A 24,921-nucleotide genomic window follows, 5' to 3' on the forward strand; every position below is an offset into this window, starting at 1 on the left:
TCATCATCATCGTCGTCGCAAAGGCGCTTGCCTGAACTGAAGACCTGGTTGGCTCGCATCCTTTTGCGATCCACCAACATCCACATGTGCACTGCATGGTTAAATAAAGGCCTTATTGCCACGATTCTCGGTCTGGTTTGCTGCTGCGTGAGCGTTTCACCTGATGGCGAATAATTATTCGATTATAATCGGAGCAACAGGGGCGAGGAATCTGGGGAATCGTTTATTACGGACTCTGCAGCTCTTGCGGATAATAGGATATGCGGCTAATAGGGTTACATGTAAGAAGGGTTTCTGCCATCCTGTAATGCCCACGAATGTAATAATAATCAAAGCAGAATGTGAGCAGCACACATTAGCGTACTTGTCTCTCTGTTGGTCACCGAGAGAGTGGTGGCGCAATGGTTAGCGCCCTGCGCTGCAGCAGCAAAAGCAGCGGCTTTTGGCTGGCCATGGATGCGGTCACCGCATCGCGCACACGCGTTCCGACGCGCTTCCGCGGCCGTCTGGAATGCTCTTCTATTCCAATATTAAGAAGCCACTGGAGCTATGCACTTTTAAATATTGATTGAAAACTCATTTCTATAGATATGCTTTTTTGTGTTTAGTTTGTTGTCCTTCTCCCGCATCTCCAATTAACACGGTTGTCCATGGACGGAGCGAAAGAAGTTCAACATACATACAATAAACCCAGCGAACCGAGTTGGATTCCCAGCCCACGGCGTACATCAGTGGCGGCGAGTGCTATCCAAACCAGGCCTAGGCAACAACTCCAACCACCCCACGCACTTCAATGACCATCATCATCACCACTATCACCATCATTTCCCATCATCATCACCATCGTCGTAGAGGAGAATGATTGAGCAAATGATTAGCACATGACCCTATGATCCCGAGCGACCTGGTGTTCGATTCCTGCTCATGGCTACCGTCAGTGGTTTAGTGATGTTAGCCCATACTGGACATGAATGAAAAAGAGCTTCGTAACTCATCGGATTCCTCCGGTTTAAATAATGGTTTTGATATCCGATATCCGAACCGGTCCTGGGCACACTCTCACTGCTGTCTCTCGTGCCAGCGACTTCACCAACAGTCACCGACCATCGTGGTGAAGTACGGTCAACAATCTGACACTGCATAGGGAGGCCTTCATCAATCCATCAGTGAACAAGAAAAAACAATGATTCTCAGCGTAGCCAATTGTTTTATTTAAATGATGCGCGTGTAATATAGTTTTGTCCAGTGCAGGTATCGTCCTCATCATCATTGGCATAATTATTATTATCACCACGACCACCACCTGTACAGCACTTTTGACACCATGTATTTTGAGAGACACTCTCACCTCTGTGGATAATATATAGCTTCGATGGTCACTTTAATATGAAAAACAAAAATCAATTAAACATTACAGACAAATTTCGATTTAAAGCTTTCGTGACTGCAATGATTCATCTTCTTTGGTTCTTTCGGTAAAGTCACGTAGAATGAGAATAAAATATTATCAATTGATAAAAAAATTGATACGTGACTTTACCGAAAGAACCAAAGAAGATTACAGACAAACATATCCGCAGTCTTAAAATGCCACCGCAAACAAACAACAATCTCATGTAACTTATATTTATTACAACACTACTACACCGCTAAGGTAAATTCAAATCGGACCCATGCATCTCAAGCTGCCGATGTTGTACTATACATTCTATGCACCAAAGGTACGGCATGACATTTGTTGCTGTTATATTTTTTTAAACAAATATTTTCTCTACTTTCAAACGTCGGCTGTTTATGATCCTGCAATGTAACGATCCACCCAGCAGCACCTGTTCTACCAATCCACCCAGCAGCACCTGTTCTACCAATCCACCCAGCACCTGTTCTACCAATCTACCCAGCACCTGTTCTACCAATCTACCCAGCACCTGTTCTACCAATCTACCCAGCACCTGTTCTACCAATCCACCCAGCAGCACCTGTTCTACCAATCCACCCAGCACCTGTTCTACCAATCTACCCAGCACCTGTTCTACCAATCTACCCAGCACCTGTTCTACCAATCTACCCAGCACCTGTTCTACCAATCTACCCAGCACCTGTTCTACCAATCCACCCAGCACCTGTTCTACCAATCTACCCAGCACCTGTTCTACCAATCCACCCAGCACCTGTTCTACCAATCCACCCAGCACCTGTTCTACCAATCTACCCAGCACCTGTTCTACCAATCCACCCAGCAGCACCTGTTCTACCAATCTACCCAGCACCTGTTCTACCAATCTACCCAGCACCTGTTCTACCAATCTACCCAGCACCTGTTCTACCAATCCACCCAGCAGCACCTGTTCTACCAATCCACCCAGCACCTGTTCTACCAATCTACCCAGCACCTGTTCTACCAATCCACCCAGCACCTGTTCTACCAATCCACCCAGCACCTGTTCTACCAATCCACCCAGCAGCACCTGTTCTACCAATCCACCCAGCAGCACCTGTTCTACCAATCCACCCAGCACCTGTTCTACCAATCCACCCAGCACCTGTTCTACCAATCCACCCAGCAGCACCTGTTCTACCAATCTACCCAGCACCTGTTCTACCAATCCACCCAGCACCTGTTCTACCAATCTACCCAGCACCTGTTCTACCAATCCACCCAGCAGCACCTGTTCTACCAATCCACCCAGCACCTGTTCTACCAATCCACCCAGCACCTGTTCTACCAATCCACGCAGCACCTGTTCTACCAATCCACAGCGCAGCACCTATTCCACCAATCTACCCAGCACCTGTAATATCAATCCACCCAGCAGCACCTGTTCTACCAATCCACCCAGCACCTGTTCTACCAATCCATAGAGCAGCACCTGTTCTACCAATCCACCCAGCACCTCTTCTACCAATCCACCCAGCACCTCTTCTACCAATCCACCCAGCACCTCTTCTACCAATCTACCCAGCACCCGTTCAATGTGATGATCGACATGCGGCAAAAGAATGGCCGAGAATAGCGGCTGTGGCAATTTTTTGTTATACATATTTGACGTGTCAATTGACAAAGGGCCGTGCATTATTGGCATGGTAACAATGCGCCAGTGTGGATGAGGGCATTGATTGTGCATTCTGAGTTCCGCAATGCTGTGTGGCCTGGCAATGTGGGAGATTTAGGAGAAAATAACGAGATAACAGAGCCATTGGACCGCCTCTTGGTGGTACATTGTTGACCGTTATGATTCTTTCTTTAGTTACACGACCATCTGTGGCTTGACAACGATCAAAAGGTATTTATACAAGACGGATGAAAGTGGAAAGACATGACGAAATGTGCAGTGGACAACCTACGACGGGCTATCTGCCGATGGATCGTGATGGTGATGATGATGACATCTGAGGCACACACTTCACAGACGCCGCGATTCTAAGCGTCACACAATGCGCACCACGATAATCGCAAAACAAATACGGCTACATTGTGTTTTCTGGATTATGATGATTAAATATTTTACTTATTTATCCCGGAGATTCGCGCTGAGAAGTAGGATTCTTTATTCAGGAGGGTCTTGCTGCTGATGCCACAATGTGTTTTTTTAATCTGTAAGAGTTTTGCAGCCAATTAATGGTGAGTCGGTGCTAAACATGATTAGTTTTATTCACGTGGGAGAAGAAACCACAGACGAGGATTGGGAAGGCATCAGCAGCCACGCGCTGGTGAGGAGCCGGCACACCCAAACATTGCCCAAGCTCTGTAGTCCTCGATGTATGAAGGTGTCATGGGCTCAATGTGGGAGCAAAAAGGAGCACCCAGAAAAAAAATACTCATGCCTTGCACGATGGGGGGCAACTCTCTATCCCTGTACAGATGGAATAAACGGATGGCGATTCGTCCACCTTTGCTGTACTGCCTTCTCCTGGGGAGCCAGGGATATGGCAACTGCTCGACGCCCATGGGATGGGAGTTTCACAAAATTATCTGTGTGTGCGGTGATCTACCAACCCTCGCTGCTGCCAATACACTTCAAACATCATTAAAATAAGATACGAAAATAAACGTTGGCAAGGCAACGTAACCCTGTTTCGGTTGACTTATAACACTGACGATGCTGATGATAACGACGCTGATGATGATGATGATCTTACAGAAACATCAGCAGTGTGTGTGTGTGCGTTGATAAAATCCAGACCGTGTAACGCAATCCTCACAGTAAGAGAGCTTTCAATGGGCAGAAGAGACGCTGGGATGAGGGGGTTAGTTGCTGCACACTGATCATCCCCAACTACAGTGAAGCCATGACACTGCTGTGTTGCATCGGTCAAACAGGGCTTTACTATGGAACCTTTTTGCCATGTCTGTTTGCATGTTTTGCCAGGAGTTCTGTGCGTGGTGAATGCCGACGTGATGATGCCTTGCGATCGGTGTGTCTATTTGGTGTTTGAACATCTTAACACCTGCTGTCTTATTGCCAGAATGGGCGAAGCCAATTCTGATTTTTTTTCACTATTTTGATACTGGCAAAAAAAGGACCCATAGATATAGCGGCTCAACCCAAGCGATTCACGCTTTTAAATTTGCATTTCCTTTGTAGGGTTCGCCTTTTGGCGTTCTCTGGTCTGACACTGCTGGAGGCCAATCAATTTCAAAGACGATGCATACATTATCGGAGCATCTTTGTTTGCATTTATTGCAACAAGTACGTGTGGTTAATGTAGACTTGATGCGCTGTGATAATCATCTATTTGGTGTGTGAACATCTTAACATAGCTCTTGCTTTATTGTTAGAAAAGGGTAAAAGTCTATTCTTGGTTTTTTTCTTCTCATCAGGGCTTTGTTACACTGACAACTGCTGCTGCTGTCCCTACACAAACACACAACCACACAAAACACACAGATAACAACAACAACAGACGCATTTGCTCTGACTCGGTTACAAAAATAAACGCGAGATAAACACAACACGAGACGAGAAACCCCACTTCACTTAACAACCTCCAGACCAAGTTCTGCTCCACGTATCGCCACACAGGGCCGCCCGGAGGTTCCTGCAGGGCCCGAGGCAGAACACCGTGGTGGTGGGAGAGCGGCAGGGTAGGAAGAGCCCCCCCCCCCTCCCAAATTCCACCTATCCACTGGACCCCATTGTGGAGGTGGGATGGAGGAGGGGGGGGGCATTGTGGAGGTGGGTGGAGGGGAGCCCCCTCCTCTCTTCTTGTACGAAGGCTCGGGTTAAACGCCCCCACCCACCCACCTTCCACCCCTACCCCCTACCTCCCGACCCCCGCCTCTACCCCTTACATGGGCTGCAGCAAAAACCCGGAGAAGGTGCAGTGGACGAGCTTCTCGGCGAACACGCCGTCAGCCTGGCCCGACGGGATCTGGACCCAGACGCGGTCGCCGGCGCCCAGCTCGAGCACGGTGCTGCCCGACGCCTGGTCGAGGAAGCCCTTCTTGTACTCGTCGAAGGTGTAGATTACCGCCTCGCCGTTGCGGTAAAGCGCCACCCACGCGTTGCTGCCCTTCACGTGCACGTGGTAGGCGAAGTAGTAGACGCCGGGCAGTGCGCACGTGAACACGCCCGTCGTGGGGTTGTAGTGCCGCTGCGTGTTGTAGATGACGCCGTCGAACCGGATTGGCACGCCGGCCTGCGGGAAGGGCTCGGCGAGGCGTGCCGAGAAGGCCGAGAAGCGGCCCAGCGAGCCCTCGACCCTGCCCGACGCGCCCGGGCGGGGGCCTTCGTCCACCCCGTGGCCGTTCGCCGAGCCCTGGAGCTCCGACGTGCCGAGGCCGTTGGGGCCGATGAGCTGCGCAGCATTCCCCGGCACTCCCGGGGGGCCCGGCGGTCCGGGCCGGCCGATGAGTCCCGGCTGGCCCGGTTTTCCCGCTGGCCCAGTGGGGCCCTCCGGACCCGTCTTACCCACGCCCGGCGCCCCGGGGTTCCCCACCGGGCCTGGGTGGCCCTTGGCTCCAGGGAGGCCTGGTGGACCGATGGGCCCCACTCCGCCCGGCAACCCGGAATTGCCGGTGATGCCACGAGGGCCGGGCGGCCCCGATGGTCCTGGTTTTCCCATTGGTCCCACGGGGCCAGGCGGTCCCTGGAAGCCGGGAAGGCCCTTGTCTCCCTGTTCCCCCTTGGGCCCTGATGGACCAGTGGGGCCGCGGAAGCCCGGTTTCCCATCATCGCCGGGAAGGCCGATGGGACCCGGAAGGCCCGGTTGACCGACACCCCCACCATATCCCTTGGCACCCACAGGGCCCGGCATTCCGATGTCTCCTTTCGCTCCCGGAATACCGCCCTGCCCTGGAATCCCACGGCCTCCCGGTGGCCCTGTGGGGCCTTTCTCTCCCGGTGGGCCATTCAAGCCAGGAACGCCGTTGAAACCCTTCTCGCCTTTGGGGCCCGGAATTCCGAGGCCCCCAGGTGGCCCCCGGTCTCCGCGCCCACCGGGAATGCCTTGCTTGCCATTGATCGGTATTCCCGGGAGACCCGGTGCGCCTGGTTGGCCCTTGTCGCCTTTTAGTCCGGGAATGCCCTGATGGCCAGGCTTCCCGTCCAGTCCCGGTTTTCCCACACCAGCCGGACCCGGAAAACCTGGCTTTCCTTGCAATCCGGGAGGGCCGTGCGGCCCGGGAAGTCCTTTATCGCCGGGAAGTCCGGGCAGTCCCTTGAGGCCTGGAATTCCATCAAGCCCTGGTTTTCCAACTCCCGGATTTCCGGCCCCTCCTGGAGGACCCGAAGGTCCGGGCAATCCTCTTGGGCCCGTGACGCCAGGCCTGCCATTCCCGTTCTCGCCCTTGAACCCCGGCACTCCCGGAACGCCTTGGTTGCCCTTAGGACCCTGTGGGCCAATCCCACCGGGCACTCCCTGGATTCCATTCGGCCCCGGCTTCCCGCGCATGGCAATGCCTGGCTTTCCCGGCATTCCTGAGATTCCTGGCGCACCCCGCAATCCGGGCTCCCCTTGAGGGCCTACGTCTCCATTGGGCCCGGGCAGACCCTTCAGGCCTGGCTTTCCGGGAAGACCCGGAAGGCCCGGCTTGGCCATGGTGGTGTATCCCGGAGGGCCATGCATTCCTGGAGGACCTCGAGCTCCGGGGAGGCCTATTCCCGGTTTTCCCGGCACTCCGGCTGGGCCTGGAGGCCCCCGTGGGCCAGGTTCTCCATGCTGTCCTTTCTCTCCCTTGTGTCCGTTGCCGTGCAAGGGGACTTCTGCACACAACAAAGACAAAAAAAAATCCCCGTGTAGCCTTAACAGCTGAGGCAAGCGCTGTTAGCGAGTAGCACCTAGATCTGTGTGCAAAAAACATTAAAGGGTAATGGGTTGAGGATCAGTTGGACACAGACGGAGTTCATGGTGGCATATTTCAGTGGGAATAATGCAGAAGGAGGATTGCAAATTGGAAGTGACCAGTTGATGGAGACGAACGAGTTTAAGCACCTGGGTGCAACGACGCGGTGCTGATGGATCACTGGAACGGGAGATAAGAACAAGAACAAGGGCTGAATGGCTGATATGGCGAGAGATGACCGGCGTGGTGGTGGTGGTGTGCGATGACAGGGTCCCAGTTTGGTGGGAGGGAAAAGTGTGTCGTGCATAGTCGTGTCTATTGTAGTGTATAGTGTAGTATATAGTGTAGTGTCTAGTGTAGTAGATAGCCGAGTGTATAGTGTAGTGTATAGTGTAGTGTCTAGTGTAGTAGATAGCCGAGTGTATAGTGTAGTGTCTAGTGTAGTAGATAGCCGAGTGTATAGTGTAGTGTATAGTGTAGTGTCTAGTGTAGTGGATAGCCGAGTGTATAGTGTAGTGTATAGTGTAGTGTCTAGTGTAGTAGATAGCCGAGTGTCTAGTGTAGTGTATAGTGTAGTGGATAGCCGAGTGTATAGTGTAGTGTATAGTGTATTGTCTAGTGTAGTGGATAGCCGAGTGTATAGTGTAGTGTATAGTGTAGTGTCTAGTGTAGTAGATAGCCGAGTGTATAGTGTAGTGTATAGTGTAGTGTCTAGTGTAGTGGATAGCCGAGTGTATAGTGTAGTGTATAGTGTAGTGTCTAGTGTAGTAGATAGCCGAGTGTCTAGTGTAGTGTATAGTGTAGTGTCTAGTGTAGTGGATAGCCGAGTGTCTAGTGTAGTGTATAGTGTAGTGTCTAGTGTAGTGGATAGCCGAGTGTATAGTGTAGTGTATAGTGTAGTGTCTAGTGTAGTGGATAGCCGAGTGTCTAGTGTAGTGTATAGTGTAGTGTCTAGTGTAGTGGATAGCCGAGTGTATAGTGTAGTGTATAGTGTAGTGTATAGTACAAGACGGTGGCGAGGCCGGTGCTGTTTAATGGGACCGAGTGCTGGGGCACAAGCATGAGGGAGGACCAAGCTATGGCAGTCACAGAGATGAGGATCTTGCGGTGGATGTTGGGTTTAACAAGGAAGAACAGGGGGGGTGAGAAATGAAGAGGCGAGTGTAAGACTCAAGGTGGTAGAAATCACAGAGAAGACGAGAGAGAGAGAGAGAAAAGGCTGGAGTGGTTCGGTCATGTGGAAAATTACCTGGGTCAGACGGTGGCAAGTGATACAAGTGGAAGGACAGAGATGAAGAGGAAGAAGGCGGAAGAAGAGGTTGGGGGGGAGGGCGATGTAGTGCGATCGGACCGTGGTGACACGAGGAACGGAAAGAGAGATGGCGCGGGAGGGGCAGCGTGCAGACGGTTGGCAAGGACAGCGGAGTGGGACGAACGCGTGGAAGAAGAAGTCTTAGGGGTGGGTTGCCAGCACCCACGCCCGGCCACCTTTGTCTCCCCACTGGCGATGTTCGCACATCGCACCAGGTACTAATTTGAGGCCGAGTCGACCTGGGGGAGGCCCAGGACCGGTTCAGATACTCGTCACTGGTGTTGTGGCCGTGAGCGGGAATCGGTTGGTCGTGCAGCATGCTAACCGTAGCACTACCGCTCCCCACTCACACACACACCACCTTTGGATCATCATCGGCAAGTACAGTATTTATTCAGTAGTTACACGACTATTTATTGTCTCGGAATGTTTTCGGTAGAGGGTTTTTACGCGTTCATCTCAACTATTCTATTTTTAGTTTATCCGGCGTACGGTCACAGTACTTAATTCAATCGTGAAGTTGCCTATTTTTGGTTCCCGTGCACGGAACCTAAAATCACTTTATTTAGGTAAAGGAGGCTTAAGCATTGAATACTGCGGTTTGGCATTCGCGGAACTTTCCACGAACGTCACGCCCGCGATATTCAAGGGTCTCCTGTACTACCACCTTGGTGTGGGTGCGTTAACACCAGTACGCTGGTTCGCCCCAGAGAAGGAACCAGTTGTACGAAACAAAAACCCCATCAATACCTGCCCAGGAGTTCTGCCGGAGGCGGCTTCCTCGAAACGTCAACCCCGCTGCGAACAGCGCCCACTCACTGGGGAGGGCTCAGCTCCGTCAATAAGCAAACGCTCCTCAATGTCGTTCCAATTTGACATCGCATCCACCACGTGTTCGCCGTATCGCGGCTAGCCCCTGGCGTCTGGAATTGCGAAATCGTGGAATGCTTGAGTGGACGAGGAACATTCCTTGCAGCAACAGCAGCAGCAGCAGAGGGCAGCAGAGCTATTATACGAAAACGATAAAGTTTTAAATTTTATTTTACCAGGTAAAGCCCAATGTGCTATACTGTACCGTTTAGCTCTTTTTTCAGAAGCGACCTGGCCACAAATGATGGCTCAACGAAGTGGCTTATCATCATCATCACCACGTGGGAATTTCTAGCAGCCAAATACCCTGCAACGCACGGTGATTCTGAATGTGGAAGGAACAATCGGAGGACCCGCAGATAAATCCACGAGGCCACGGGGAGAGGGACGCGCAAACTATAAATATACAGCAGCAGGCGTCAGGGTCTGGATCAAACCCACGACCTCCTGCATGCCAGGCGAGGTAGTTAACATCTCATAGCCACCGTGATGATGAAAGAGAGAGAGACACACGCCAACTCCAAATATACAGCAGCAGGCGTCAGGGTCGGGATCAAACACACGACCTCCTGTACACCAGGCGAGGGAGTTAACATCTCATAGCCACCGTGATGATGAGAGAGACACACACACGCAAACTCCAAATATACAGCAGACGTCAGGGTCGGGGTCAAACCCACGACCTCCTGCATACCAGGCGAGGTAGTTAACATCTCCTAGCCACCGTGATGATGAGAGAGAGAGAGACACACACGCAAACTCCAAATATACAGCAGCAGGCGTCAGGGTCGGGATCAAACCCACGACCTCCTGTACACCAGGCGAGGGAGTTAACATCTCCTAGCCACCGTGGCGCCCCCAGCTCGGAGCGGAGAAACCAGGAGGTGAATTCTGATCGAGCTTGGAGCGTGAAGGACGCGCGCGGGCTGCGTATCCGACGAATCGGAGAACACGGCCGACCGATGGTGGCCATCGCGTGAGAAATATCAAAAGGGGGCGAAACGCGGCGCGGAGAGACGCACGCGGGGAATAGGCCCCGAGAGCCAGAAAGGGCAGCACGAGGGTTAGAGAACGCACGCACGCACGCAAGCGTTCTCTGACCATCGCTTTGACCGCTGAGAAATGTTAATGTCGGTCTGTCGCGACTGGAAGTGCTGTGAGAAGTGGCCGATTGGGCGAGACTAACAGCTGAGTGGCAGTCAAAGGGGGCCACTCGCCACTCGGGGACGTCCACCGCACGGGGAGGCATTGATTCAGCAGTGGATTGACAAAGGGGCGTTAGTTACGATGTTAATGGTTCATTGGCAAGATGTCAGCTACCTCGCCTGGTGTACAGGAGGTCGTGAGTTCGATCCTGACCCTGACGCCTGTTGTATATCTGGAGTTTGCGTGTCACTCTCTCCCCGTGGTCGCGTGGATTTTTCTGCTGCTATTTATTTCCACGTGATGACGGTGAGCCACCTCGTTGAGCCATCATTTGTGATAGCCAGGTCGCTTCTTAGTGTGCCTACATCTGGTGAAATAAAAAAAAGGCGTTCATAGCCTTAAAAATTGTTAGGATTCAAAATAATACAATCCGCTTGGAGACATCCCTTGTAACCCGCTACGAGCATTAACTGTCGCTTGGGCAGAAGATGCATTGATGGCCAGAGGAAAAGTGAAACGATGGCCAGCAGTCGAGGGTGAATGTGGAGTGGCAGCCCAAGAAATGGAACAAGCGCGTACGCTGCGGAGAGATGGAGCGATGGAATCGATGTAGTTGCACCCACACCGCGGATTGTCACACACCGCGGAGCCGCGAGCAATGGCGCAACGGATCGGGGAGCGTTTCATCCAGCAGCGAATTGGCCGTGGGCTGCTGTGGCTGCTGCGAGTGATGATGATGATGTACGTATGTTGAACTTCTTTCGCGCCGTACGTAGCCAACCGTGCTAATCGGAGGTGTGGGTGATGATGGTGGATGATGATGATGATGATGCAGAGTATGGACGGTGCAATTACGTATAAACACAAGGTTCGCATGGCATGAGAAGCTCACACAGCGCGGATGGCAGGGGGTAATTTGAACTTTCATTTGTATGCTAATAGCCGTAATTTCAAATCCGCGGTAAATCCTCGAGGCGATACAGAAAATGTGAGAGGGCTTAGAGGAAAAGCCCTCCGTGGGTGGAGGAATTTTCTTGTCAAATCGAAGTTGTTATTAATATTTTTCTCTCTTTGTTTCTCTCTCTCTCACTGTGCGCTCGCTTAAAAAAAAATACAGCCCAGGCCCAAAGGGAAGCGCAATCATAACGATGTGGTACAACGATGATGATGTCATCATCATCATCATGATGTCATAACCTTCACCATTGTGATGTCATCATCATCATTATGATGTTATAACCATCACCATTGTGATGTCATCATCATCATTATGATGGTATAACCATCACCCATCATGATGTCCTGATCATCATTATTATCGTCGTCAGCCATGGTCAATACTGTGCTGGATACAATAATGATGATGCCTTCATCATCATTATGATGCCATAATCATCACCATTATGATGTCATCATATTATTATGATGTTATAACCATCACCATCATGATGTCCTGAACATCGTTATTATCGTCGTCAGCCATGGTCAATCCTTTGCCGGATACAATAATGATGATGCCTTCATGCCTTCATCATCATTATGATGTCATGACCATCATCATTGTGATGTCATCACCATCATCGTTATAAGCAGCAGCATGAGCGGCGCCCAACTAATGACGGGAAGGCAATACCCCCCCCCACCACCACCTCGTCCCTCCCCCCACCTCCGCCCCACCCCACCCGCGTGTATTTATTTTCGCTCGGCGAGAAAAATGTTGGAAATGTGCTCGTGCCAGGTTAATGCGCGTCGCGCGTCCCGGGATGTGTGGATATCCACGCGTTTATAGTTTCTGCTGGACCAGGGCTGAGCTGCCGCTGCCGTAAGAGCGGTTGGAGTGGACTGGAGGGCCACTGATGGAATTCACGGGGTTCGGGGGCGAGGGATCGGATGAGATTTGAGCGAGGCTGCGACTGGATGGGGGCAGACAATTTTTGTTTATATTTGGCTTTTGTTTTTTTTGTGATGATTTTAAGATCCTACTGCTGCTGCTGGTGGTGGTGGTGTAATGGTCAGCACGCTGGTCTCTGATCCAGAAAGCTGGTGTCAAGACATTGATCCCGACATCTGGCGTCAATGCACTTCGTTGAAATCTCACGTAGCAAGAAAAACAATGCACGCTGAAGAAGAGCAATTACCCGAAACATTGCCTGCCATTTAAGTTCGCTCATGAGGCGGTGCTACTGATGATCTCGTCACTATTTGTGTGAACATGTAACGTGAAGAAGATAACATACATACTCTTTGGTTCTTTCGGTAAAGTCACGTAGTAGGTATAAAATAAAATAAATCACGACGTTTCGGGCGCAACACAAGCGTCCGTCATTAGGTCGGAAAGCGTGGCTCTGCTGCTGAGGCAGACTGTTTTATAAGGTTTGAAATGGGCGTAGCCCAAGGGTCATAAGAAGTGGGCGGGGCTAGTGATGTTAATGTGAGAAATTAGCATGTAGCTGTAAGATAGGAGGAGAGCGGCCTACTCTTTCCTTCTTTGCTACAGTTACATGCTAATCTCTCACATTAACATAGCCACTTCCGTGCCCTCGTCCAGGAGGCCGCTCTTCTCCTATCTTACAGCTACATGCTAATTTCTCACATTAACATCACTAGCCCCGCCCACTTCTTTGTGACCCTTGGGCTACGCCCATTTCAAACCTTATAAAACAGTCTGCCTCAGCAGCAGAGCCACGCTTTCCCACCTGATGACAGACGCTTGCGTTGCGCCCGAAACGTCGTGATTTGTTTTACTTTATACTCTACGTGACTTTACCGAAAGAACCAAAGAGTATGGATTCCTGCAGTCACGAAAGCTTCAAATCAAGAAAGATAAACATACGTGTCCAATGCCATTGCGAGTGTGATCATTGATATCACATGAGAGCTACAGTGCGTTTTGAGGTAGTGGTGATGGTCATCGGGGGTGGTGGTGGTGGTGGTGGTAGTCGGGGGTGGTGGTAGTGGCGGTGGTAGTCCGGCAAAAACAGCCCCCGCATCTACGATGGCGTCGGTTGAAAACGCTGCTCTGGTGGCTGCAAGCAATGCCAATGGCGGGGGGCGGGGGGGGAATGCCATTTCCGATCTCGTAGCCACCACAGCAGCCAACGGGGGTTCTGGATGGGTGCGAGGGGCTGGTGACCCCCTCCACCTTCAATTAAATTACCACGAAACTATGAAGCTTGCGCCGGAGGCCCCGAGGGGACAGGCGCATCTCTATGACGCCTCCTGGCCAAGCCACGTTTAGCGGAGCAGGAGACTGAACCCGCAACCTCGGGGTTCCTCCAGCAATGGTAAAAAAGCTACTGCGAGTGGCCACGTGAAATGTTGGTATGCTTGTTGCGGAGGGGAGGCCACCAGGAGCTGGAGCGGTACCGCCTGGATCTCTGTGGCATTCAGTCGGTTCGATGGCAGGATGATGGCAAAAAATGCAGCGACTCTTCTCACGAACAAAATAATGAAGGTGGCATGGGAAAGTGGCGGTAAGGTGTAGGGCACTGTAAGTCCCAGGCTACTGTGGGCTCACCTCCCCATCAATTGTAAGTGAGGAATGGTGGCGGTGGCGGCTTATGACTCCACAAAGATAAACATCAGTGAGGAGATGCAGACAAGGCCGATGAGTCAGTTGCCTTCTATGACCTCTTGACCCAGGTGCTAAGTAAAGTGGCCCCTCATGATAGAGTCATCATGTTGGGTGACTTTAATTCCCAAGTGGATCATTATGCAGGTACCTTGGCTGGCGTGATTGGAAGGTATGTGCCAGATCAGCTCAATAACAACGGTAGGAGGATGTTAGATTTATTTGTAGCCCATGGGATTATCATTACCAACACGATGTTCCGGCATCAGCGCATCGACACAACATCATAAATGCACACTGGGTCCAAGCAAGAACATCAGCTGGACTACATAGTGACGGAACAGCTGGATGCGGGCCTATATTTTTGAACACCACGACCTACTGTGGAGCTGATTTGCTCACTGATCATCGGCTGTGGGTTATCATCACCACTGTGGGTTAGATGGTGTCCATCTAACCCACAGTGGCCTTGCCTCAAATAGCTTATGAAAGTTGCAAGCGAGATTTTCATCATTGCATGCAGCTGGGGTTGGCATCGTCCCTCCTCTTCATGCCAAGGGGAAATGGGCGAGGTTTAGGACTGTGCCTCGTGCAGCTGTAATTGCTGCTTTGGGTAAGCAGTCCAGACCTCCCCAGATATCCTGGCTGACAGAGCAGGTGTTCCGGTTAGCTGAAAAAAAGTGACAGGCCCACTTCCTCTGTCTACATAATCCCATGTTGGATAATGAAGAAACTTACCGCATCCTTCAGAGGTTTGGAGAGCCGTGCGGGGCTGCACGGATAAGTGGTGCTCATGAGTTTCTGGGGAGATGGAATCTGCCTTACTAATAAAAAAAATCACACTTTAATTCCATAAAAAAAGTAACTTGCAGCGCCACACTGATCACCATCACGGGAAAGAATGGTGATCCGATCTCCGACCCCCAGGAACAGGTTTGCAGGTTTGTTGAGCATTTCTGTGCGGTCTTGAGAGAAGGGAAATCTCTCAGCCCAGATAACATGATGAGGCCCTACTGGGGCTGCGGTGCCTCAAATATTGGAAGAAGTAGTCACTCCCTGTGAGTGGCTGGTTGAGGTGCCATCTGTTGAGGAAGTTCGGAAGGCGACCCAGTAACTGAGACCAGGAAAAGCGCCGTGCAGCGATGATTTCCCAAGATAACTCCTGAGTGGGGGTGGTGTTTGTGTGCAGACTGCCCTATATTGCATCATTACAACAGTTTAGACTACTGGATGTGTTCCACAAGATTGGAAGGTTGCACAGACTGTAACAACTACAGGGGCATCTCCTTCCTCAGTGTGCCAGAAAGGGTCCTGGCAAGGATTCTTCAACATCACTTTGCAAGGTACACGGAGGAGCTTCCGTGTATGTCACTCTACGAGAAGTTTTGGATCTTCTCGGCTACTGTCAACGGAACATCTGCGCCAGTTAGAAACATTCAGGCATGCCTGCCTACGATCCAAATCCTTCAAAGATCTGGACACTTTCCCAGCAATGAGCTTCTCCAGCAGGCAAGGCTGCTTTTGCTGGGGAATGTAGCCTGCATGCCCAGCTACCAAATGCCTAAACAGGTTTTTTTTTGGCTGGATAGAGTGGGTTAATTGGACATGGCAGAGGCTGGAGAAGAGATGGTCTGATGCGGTGCAGGGGGATGTGGAGCTGAGTGGAATTGCTAATGACTAGTACCAGCGGTGGAAGAGGCCTGTGAAGGATGCTTCCGGGCAGTTGGAGGCAGTCGCCCTCCAACAACAATGGAGGACAGATGAAAGATGCTCACAACGAGTGGAGTGTCGGGTAAGCTAAAACACTGCAAGTTGAAACAGTAGGAGGCACAAGTGGTGCATGTGCCAGTCATCTCAGTGAGTCAACCCACAACACCTGGGTCTGTTCCGTGACCTCTTGCCAACAGGCCTTCGACACTTCACGCGGTGACGTTTTTGCCACTTTGTGGTCAATCTTTGCAGTTGTTGGTGGTGGTGTTGGTAGTAGTGGTGGTGCATGGTGATAGGGCACCACAGTGGCCAGATGTTAACTACCTGGTCTGGTATACAGGAGTTTGTGGGTTTGATCCCTACCCTGACGCCTGTATATTTGGAGTTTGCGTGTTCTCCCTGTGGTCGCGTGAATTTTAGTCCGGGTTTTCCCCTCCACACTTAGAATCAACATGCGTTTAGAGTATGTGGGCTGCTACTATACATTCCCACGTGATGATAAGTCCACTTCGTTGAGCTCTAATTTGTGACAGCCAGGTCGCTTCTTCAAAAGGGCCATGCAGTACCTCAGTGGGGCCTTAACATGGTAAACAAAAAAACAGGGTAATAGTCAATCAGTGGTGGCGGTGTTGGTGGCGGTGGTGCTGGTGGGACTATTACCGAGTGGCACGTACTGCTCGCGCCCGTAATGCTTGTCCCTGCTGGGCAGGGGGCCCTTGTACTGGCCCGGCACCTCCATGTAGCCTCCTCCTGCACCCCGAGGTGGAGGAGCTCCGCCCGTCGTCAAGGCGACCTGGCAGAGCATCATGGCCGCCCCCAGAATGCACTGCAGCTCAAGGCCAGCCGCCATGTTCTAGAGTGGGAGAGAGAGATGTAGTTTTCGTCATCGTCGTTATCATAATAATAATACATATCGCTATTGTCGTCATCATGTATATATTACCATAGTCATTACGAAGATCAATATCGATAAATAATATTATAATCATCACAAATTATTCATAAAAGATGTTTGGGGTAGGTCCTGTGATTATTTGGCAAAAAATTGTGCCGAATGACCCTTCACCACCCGGCCACCAGTCAAACATTCAATAGCCGCGCCGTTAAAGCGTTTCACGAGGCGCCGGTTGTTGTTGTTGTTGTTTCAGCTCAACGCTTGTTCACCGCGTGACCACTTCATTTGTTTGGCCGTCTCGGATGATGGAGGGTCTTACGGCACATGTCTGGCGAGATCATGAGGTGGCTTCACTCAAACAAAAATATATTATGAACCATAATATTGGCTGCCAAAACATCCACGATGGTGGACACTAGCCGTGACCCCCTCAATGGAACGCCCTAACTGTGATCCCCCCCAATGGAAGGCCCTAGCCGAGACCCCCCCAATGGAAGGCCCTAACCGTGCCCCCCCCCCCCAATGGAAGGCCCTAACCGTGGCCCCACCAATGGAAGGCCCTAACCGTGGCCCCACCAATGGAAGGCCCTAACCGTGGCCCCACCAATGGAAGACCCTAACCGTGGCCCCACCAATGGAAGGCCCTAACCGTGGCCTCCCCCAATGGAAGACCCTAACCGTGGCCCCACCAATGGAAGGCCCTAAACGTGGCCCCACCAATGGAAGACCCTAGCCGAGACCCCCCAATGGAAGGCCCTAACCGTGCCCCCCCACCAATGGAAGGCCCTAACCGTGGCCCCCCCAATGGAAGACCCTAACCGTGGCCCCACCAATGGAAGGCCCTAACCGTGGCCCCACCAATGGAAGGCCCTAACCGTGGCCCCACCAATGGAAGGCCCTAACCGTGGTCCCACCAATGGAAGGCCCTAACCGTGGCCCCACCGATGGAAGACCCTAAGCGTGGCCCCACCGATGGAAGACCCTAACTGTGTCCCCCCCAATGGAAGTCCCTAACCGTGGCCCCACCAATGGAAGGCCCTAACCGTGGCCCCACCAATGGAAGGCCCTAACCGTGGCCCCCCCAATGGAAGGCCCTGACCGTGGCCTCCCCAATGGAAGACCCTAAACGTGGCCCCACCAATGGAAGGCCCTAAACGTGGCCCCACCAATGGAAGGCCCTAGCCGAGACCCCCTAATGGAAGGCCCTAACCGTGGCCCCACCAATGGAAGGCCCTAACCGTGGCCCCACCGATGGAAGGCCCTAACCGTGGCCCCACCAATGGAAGGCCCTAAACGTGGCCCCACCAATGGAAGGCCCTAACCGTGGCCCCACCCATGGAAGGCCCTAACCGTGGCCCCACCAATGGAAGACCCTAACCGTGGCCTCACCAATGGAAGACCCTAATCGTGGCCCCACCAATGGAAGGGGTTTCTATGGTCGTGACATCACCACCGCACTCCTCTCTCCTTCACTGCTTTGGCTCCAGAGTCAAGCGACCTGGGTCTCACCCCCCCCACGCCGCACGCCGCTTTCCAATAAAAATCGCAATACTTAGACTGGATGAATCTGAAGAGCTATGAAGCTCTTTTGCGCAGATGTCCAATAAATCGCCGGAGTAGAGGCGGCCGCGAGTGATTTCCCCGGGGGCGATTCGCTGGCGGCGGGCACCCCTTGAATGCAGCAGCTCACGGGGCATTTCTCTTTTTTTTTATTACCGGGATTAGAAACACAAAAACACAAGCGCCTGCCTGGCTCGCGTTGCTTCGACGTAGATTTCCATCGGACGCTGGGAAAAATTATGGCGTTTTAAAGATTTATTTTGCGGAGGGCAAACGATTGTGCGTCGGAGGGTAGCCAACGTTCTGTGCGCCCTTGATTGTTATCGGGACTTCTGTCGTCTCTTGAACTCTGCTGCCGCCACCGTCGGAGCCAAGTAGGCGAAGGCGCAGCCCTGCAAGTGCCTAGCTTCCGCCCCTGCTGGAGGAAAGGTTATTCTGGGCAGAGAGTATTTTTTTCCTGACCCGCTCGTCGTCAACGGCCTTCCAGGCTTTTCGTGCTGCCCACGCAGCCACTGTGGCGTGGATAAAGGCGCAGTGCTGCAATCGCTTTTGCTCATGCCACTGCTGGTGGAAGGAGCCCGAGCAGGACCGCCCGCGGGATCCGGGGCAGTCGCCCCCGATTCGCCGTACCCTAGGGACGACTCTGGTCTCGCAAAAGCCATTCTGAGAGGGCGTTTGTAGCCAACTCTTCCACGTTGCACAAACGTCTTGGAATGGGTAGGAGGAGTACCCGCGATGTATAACCACTAAGACGACAAAAAAATCCCCCCGTAAAGCCTGCACAGACTGTCGGGGCAAGTGCTGTTAGCGAGCACCTATGAAGGTCTGGCATGGCACAAGAAGGGGTGGGTTTTGCCAGCACCACGCCCAACCGCCTTTGTCTCCCCAGCGGCGATGTGTACACAGCGCTCCAGGTACTCATTTAAGGCTGACGGGAGGTCCAGGGACCGGTTCAAATAATCGTCACTGGGTGTTGGCCGTGAGCGGGAATCGAACTCGGCTCACCAGGTTCGTAGCACAGCGTAGCGCTAACCACTACCCACCACCGCTCCCCACCACCGCTCCCCACCACCGCTCCCCACCACCGCTCCCCACCACCGCTCCCCACCACCGCTCCCCACCACCGCTCCCCACCACCGCTCCCCACCACCGCTCCCCACCACCGCTCCCCACCACCGCTCCCCACCACCGCTCCCCACCACCACCACCACCACACGCGATCTGCCTATCGAATAGCTGTGATCTAGCCGCTGTAGCATGCATTGTGGTTGGGTCGTCTGTCTGGCGGCAGTGGCTGGAAATCAATGCCAGGTCACTGGGTTAATAGCGGAGTTGCGCTAAGCACTGCACTGACATTCCCCACCCTGGTTTACTTACTTTCAACTAAACATTTATCTGCCAAACATCCGAAGCAGGACCCTCCTGAAATGGCGAGTAAAACAAGGATATTTGTATAATGTAAAGCCTTAACTCTGAACAGTTACTGCTGCTCCTATACAGAGCACAGACTCGGCCAGAAATGGAATCCTACGGATGTGATATCTGGGCTGGAGCACCCAGTTCCGAGCTCACTGCACCACCTGATGGATTCAGGGGAGAGCAGCAGTCAAGGGTGATTGATCCTGCACTCACCGATTCACTCTGATCACTCATTCAATCACTGGTGGGTAGTCGCCTCCTTATTGCTCTGTTATCGCTACTATCGTGGTTACTGTGTCCGTCAACTTGACTCGTTGATTCCTCAGTCAACCAGACACTCTGTTTCGCCTGATCCATCACACCGTGTTCAACCATCATCAATCACCCACCACACTGCAGGTCACAACAACGACACACTCACCCACCCACTCACCCACTCATCGACTCAGCCACCCACCCAACCACTCACTCGCCTACCGACTCACTCACCCACTCACCCACCCATCCACTCGCTCACGCACTCACCGACTGACTCACTCATCGACTCAGCCACTAATCCACCCACCCACTCACTCACCCCCTCATGTATTCGCCAAGCCACAGGTCGCAACACCGCCCAGCCAGCTTAAGAATTCCCCTGCCACCCCCAATCATCTTCACCATCATCGACTCAGGCTGTTACCAAAAAAATAAACGAATTATAATAACAACATTAACCTTGTTCAATATCAAAGGAACACATTGTCGCTTATGTAATAGAACTTTGATCGAGCCATTATTTTGCTGGCCGCTTTACATTTTTGACCATTGGGCCTGGAATAGTAATAAAAATAAGAATGTATTTTCGTAAAAATAGAACACGCGCAGATGTTTTTAAGCACCTGAAAGTGATTAAGATTGGAAAAAATAAAATACCGCCAAAAATTGGGCACCTTTCACGATTCCCACGTCGTTGTAAGGGGTAGCGCAAGCAACTTTAGTGAATTCTCCCTTAGCAATACGTTTCATGTTTAATGATTTAATCCAGCCACTTAATCATCCTCGATTATTATTCTTTAACTCTCCCGCGAGAGAGAGAGAGAGAAAAAAAACCCTCCCAACAAAAATGAAAACTGGCCGGAACTTCTGTCTGTTTTCGCGAGATATATAACATAAAACTGTCATCCCATTTTTTTGTTTTATTATTTTGTCATTTTATTAAAACTTTATTTTTCCTGGACACTCGCTGGCTCGGGGGAGAGGATTCTCGGGATTTTTGTTTAGTTACCGGCGGCCAAAAACGTCTCTCAGCAACAACCCGTGGCCTTTCTCTGCAACGACATTCTTGGTAGACTTTTTAGTGTATTTAAATTTAGTTTTACATATAATATATTCATATACTCTTTGGTTCTTTCGGTAAAGTCACGTAGGTATCAAATCAAATAAATGACGACTGTTTCGGGCGCAATACGATGTTTTGGGTGCCCAAAAATTGGCAATGTATGTAAATTGATTAACTAGCTATCAATATCTATCAATGAGCAAACTTATAATATATATCCATTTTAACTCATGACTATATTAACCCACTCCCCCTTTGGTCTACGCATTTGATTGGCTCACAATGGCATCACATTCACACCCCCCCCCCTCCCCACTCTGGTGTTCGCACCTGATTGGCTCACAATGACGACATCACATCTCTGGCTGTCGCCTGATGAGGCTGGCTGTTGTGATTACTCGCAGACATCGTTACTTGAATTGTAAACGTTGCTGTGGGTTTACTCTCCAACAGACCGGTGTGCTGAACTAGTAACTAATTGGCACGTTCTGTTTACGTGACAAACCTTAATAATCGCTTGTGTCGGGTGGTGGCGGGTTTAACGGCACATTTATATTTATTCCATCTAAACCCCCCCCCAACCCCCCCCCCCCCCCATATTATGGATGTGTATCGTGTAGATTTTTAAAAATGTATTATCTCAATTTGTTTCAAGATAAAGTTGTGCTACCGGTCTTGTGTCACTGGAGCCCGAGACGCTGCACAAACACCCAAATCTCGGATACAACAACAGGCACCATTCGCTACTAAGTGGCGGTGAAGTCGCAACTGCGCCTGTGCCAGGCTAGGTGCACTTTGAAGCCACGTGAAGTGTCGAAGGCTCACTGACAGGAGGTTACGGGACAGACCCAGGTGCCATGGGTTGACTGACTGAGATGGCTGGTAGATGTTGTGATCGTCTCTCCTCTGACCTCCGCTGTTGCTGAAAGGCGACTGCCTCCAAGTGCCCAGTAGTAGCAGCAGCGTCCTTCACGAGCCTCCTCCATAGACACCGCTAGTACCAGTCGTAGTTAGGTAAATCCACTCAGATTCACATCCTCCCGCACCGCATCACTCCATCTCTTCTCCAGCCCATTCCGTGCACCGTTTAGTCCCCTCTATCTGGTCAAACAGAAGCTGCCTGGGCATGCCGTGGCTGGGCATGCGGGCTACGTGACCCAGCCAACACAGCCTTGCCTGCCGGAGGAGCTCTCTGATGGGAATGTCCAGATCATTCAAGGATTTGTGAGCTCCTCACGTAATCCAGCCTGGTTAAACCCAGGAGGGATCGTAGGCAGGCCAGCCTCCATGTTTCCAACCGGCACAGATGTTCCATTAGAGGGTTCCACATTTCACAAGCATGGAGAAGGCCGGGCATGACTGAGAAGACCCGAAGATTCGTGCGGAGCGACAGACCCCAGGTAGCTTCCACACAGCGTTATGCAGCGGATGAAAAGATATTGCCGCCCGACTGATTCGGAGTGAGACCTCTGCTGTCATAAGCGCACTGCCCAGGAATGGAAAACTCTCCACTCTCTCCACAACTGCCCCCTCACCAAATGGGGAGTTGAGGGGGTGGAGTGTTTACGGCACAAAATAACCAGGCAGGTGCTTAGTTTTGGTGGGGTTGATGGTAAGACTCAATCACCAGATCATCAGCATACATAACATGGTTGAAGAATAGGGAGCCATCCCTCGACCGCACCGGGCATCGATCAGCTGTAGGTCTTGTTGGAATTCCCTACACCTCTGCTGCAGCAGAAGGATAGAGACTATGGCATCCGTGCAGAATCGCCTTGGCCTGAAACCACATTGGGGCCCCGCAAGCCTCTACTGAGCGTGCCTGGCAAGGCGATCTTGAATAATCCTTGCCAGGACCTTTCTCGGCACTCCAATAAACGCATCGTTAGACACATTTAATGCACGCACGCACGTTATAAACGAGAGTGCAACGCGCAAGACAATGATCCCCCCGTGTAGCCTGAACAGCCTGTTGGAGCAAGTGCTGGTGCTGGCCTCCCACCACCACGATGGGGTGGGTGGTCAGCCCCACGCCAGGCCGCCTTTGTCTCCATCGGGGCGATGTGCACACACTCATCTCTCTCCACACGTGGTCGTGTGGATTTTCTCCGGGTCCTCCAGCCTTTCCCCCTCCACATTTTAGAATCAACATCGCGCGTTCAGAGTTTCTGGCTGCATCTACATTTGCACGTGATGATCAGTCCACTTTGTTGAGCGATCATTTGTGTCCAAGTCGCTTAAGAGCTGTATAGCTCAGTGGGCCTCACCTGGTAAAAATACAAAAATGGTTTATAGTTTAAATTATTTAAAGTGCTTTTGATACTTCGTCCGCATTGTTTGAGCTTTGTCAACTCTGCCCAGCGGTTTAAGTGCACACCCTGCTCTCTCGCACTGTTGCGATCGGGCGCCCCACTAGCCGTTGACTAATTGCTCGCGTGCGACTTAGCAAAGTAGGCTTGGGCATCCAAGCGGAGCACGCGATTGATTTATTAAAAAATACCTCACTCGAATATTTCATGAAAAAATTTGGCTCCTGTGACATGGCACCGTGTTATGACGCACAGGACTGCGAGAGTAGCCAGGCTCGCTTGCCTAGCCAGTGTGCTGGCTCGCTCGCCAGTGAGCTGGCTGGCTTGCTAGTAAGCTGGCTGACTCGCCAGTGAGCTGTCCAGCTCGCCAGTGAGCTGGCTGGATTGCTTGTAAGCTGCCTGACTCGCCAGTGAGCTGTCCAGCGAGCCAGCGAGCTGGCTGGCTTGCTAGTAAGCTGGCTGACTCGCCAGTGAGCTGTCCAGCTCGCCAGTGAGCTGGCTGGCTTGTTAGTAAGCTGGCTGACTCGCCAGTGAGCTGGCTCTCTCGCCAGTGAGCTGGCTGGCTTGCTAGTAAGCTGGCTGACTCGCCAGTGAGCTGTCCAGCGAGCCAGTGAGCTGGCTGGCTTGCTAGTAAGCTAGCTGACTCGCCAGTGAGTTGTCCAGCGAGCCAGCGAGCTGGCTGGCTTGCTAGTAAGCTGGCTCGCCAGTGAGCTGTCCAGCTCGCCAGTGAGCTGGCTGGCTTGCTAGTACGCTGTCTGACTCGCCAGTGAGCTGTCCAGCGAGCCAGCGAGCTGGCTGGCTTGCTAGTAAACTGGCTGACTCGCCAGTGAGCTGTCCAGCGAGCCAGCGAGCTGGCTGGCTTGCTAGTAAGCTGGCTGACTCGCCAGTGAGCTGTCCAGCGAGCCAGCGAGCTGGCTGGCTTGCTAGTGAGCTGGTTGACTCACTGGTGAGTTGGTTGGCGGTCTCGCTAGGTAGTAGGTTGGGAGTCTTGCTAGTGAGTAGGTTGGGAGTCTCGCGAGTGAGCTGGCCGGATCGCCAGTGAGCTGGCTGACTCGTGGACTCCGCAATAATCCTGCTCAGTCAACTTTAATCACAGCCGCGGCTCAACATCAACAACAGCAGTCAGACACAGAGAGATAGAACAAGAAGACCGATCGCACAACCCGGATCAAATTGGGGAAGGGGAGAGGGAGGGTGGAACACAATAATTCCGGCGTAATGGAGCAAATCCCCTATTAATCGCACAGCTCTAAACGACAAACGGAGCCCTTGTTAAGTTCCTGCGCCCTTTCGCCAGAGACAGGCAGCAACATTTCGCGGCACGGAATGTTTGGATCCGACACCTGGGGTGGAGGAGGTGGGGGCGAGGCCGGCAGGCAGAGAACGAGAGTGAGAGAGTGAGAGAGAGAGAAAGCGAGAGTGAGAGAGTGAGAGAGAGAGAAAGCGAGAGTGAGAGAGTGAGAGAGAGAGAGAGAAAGCGAGAGTGAGAGAGTGTGTGAGAGAGAGAGAGAAAGCGGGAGTGA

At 52.0% G+C, this 24,921-nt stretch overlaps 1 protein-coding gene across 3 annotated transcripts in view; it reads right to left on the reverse strand.

The window, feature by feature from the left end:
* Positions 1–1,187: 1,187 nt before the first annotated feature.
* LOC116955581 (uncharacterized) overlaps positions 1,188–24,921 on the reverse strand; it is a 61,753-nt gene continuing 38,019 nt past the window's right edge. The window contains exons 2-5 of one of the 3 annotated variants that reach the window (XM_076053277.1): positions 16,555–16,747; positions 2,820–7,205; positions 2,643–2,741; positions 1,188–2,570 (exon numbers count right to left, since the gene is read on the reverse strand). In XM_076053277.1, coding sequence (XP_075909392.1) covers positions 5,290–7,205; positions 16,555–16,744 — 2,106 coding nt within the window. In that variant the 5' untranslated portion in view covers positions 16,745–16,747 and the 3' untranslated portion in view covers positions 1,188–2,570; positions 2,643–2,741; positions 2,820–5,289. Of the gene's footprint in view, positions 7,206–16,554; positions 16,748–24,921 lie in introns of all 3 variants that reach the window. The other 2 variants (XM_076053276.1, XM_076053274.1) reach the window with 2 other exon arrangements.

The sequence above is a fragment of the Petromyzon marinus genome, chromosome 60, assembly GCF_048934315.1.
Source record: "Petromyzon marinus isolate PM22_M1 ecotype Great Lakes invasive population chromosome 60, UKy_Petmar_22M1.pri1.0, whole genome shotgun sequence".
In the NCBI taxonomy this organism is placed as follows: domain Eukaryota; kingdom Metazoa; phylum Chordata; class Hyperoartia; order Petromyzontiformes; family Petromyzontidae; genus Petromyzon; species Petromyzon marinus.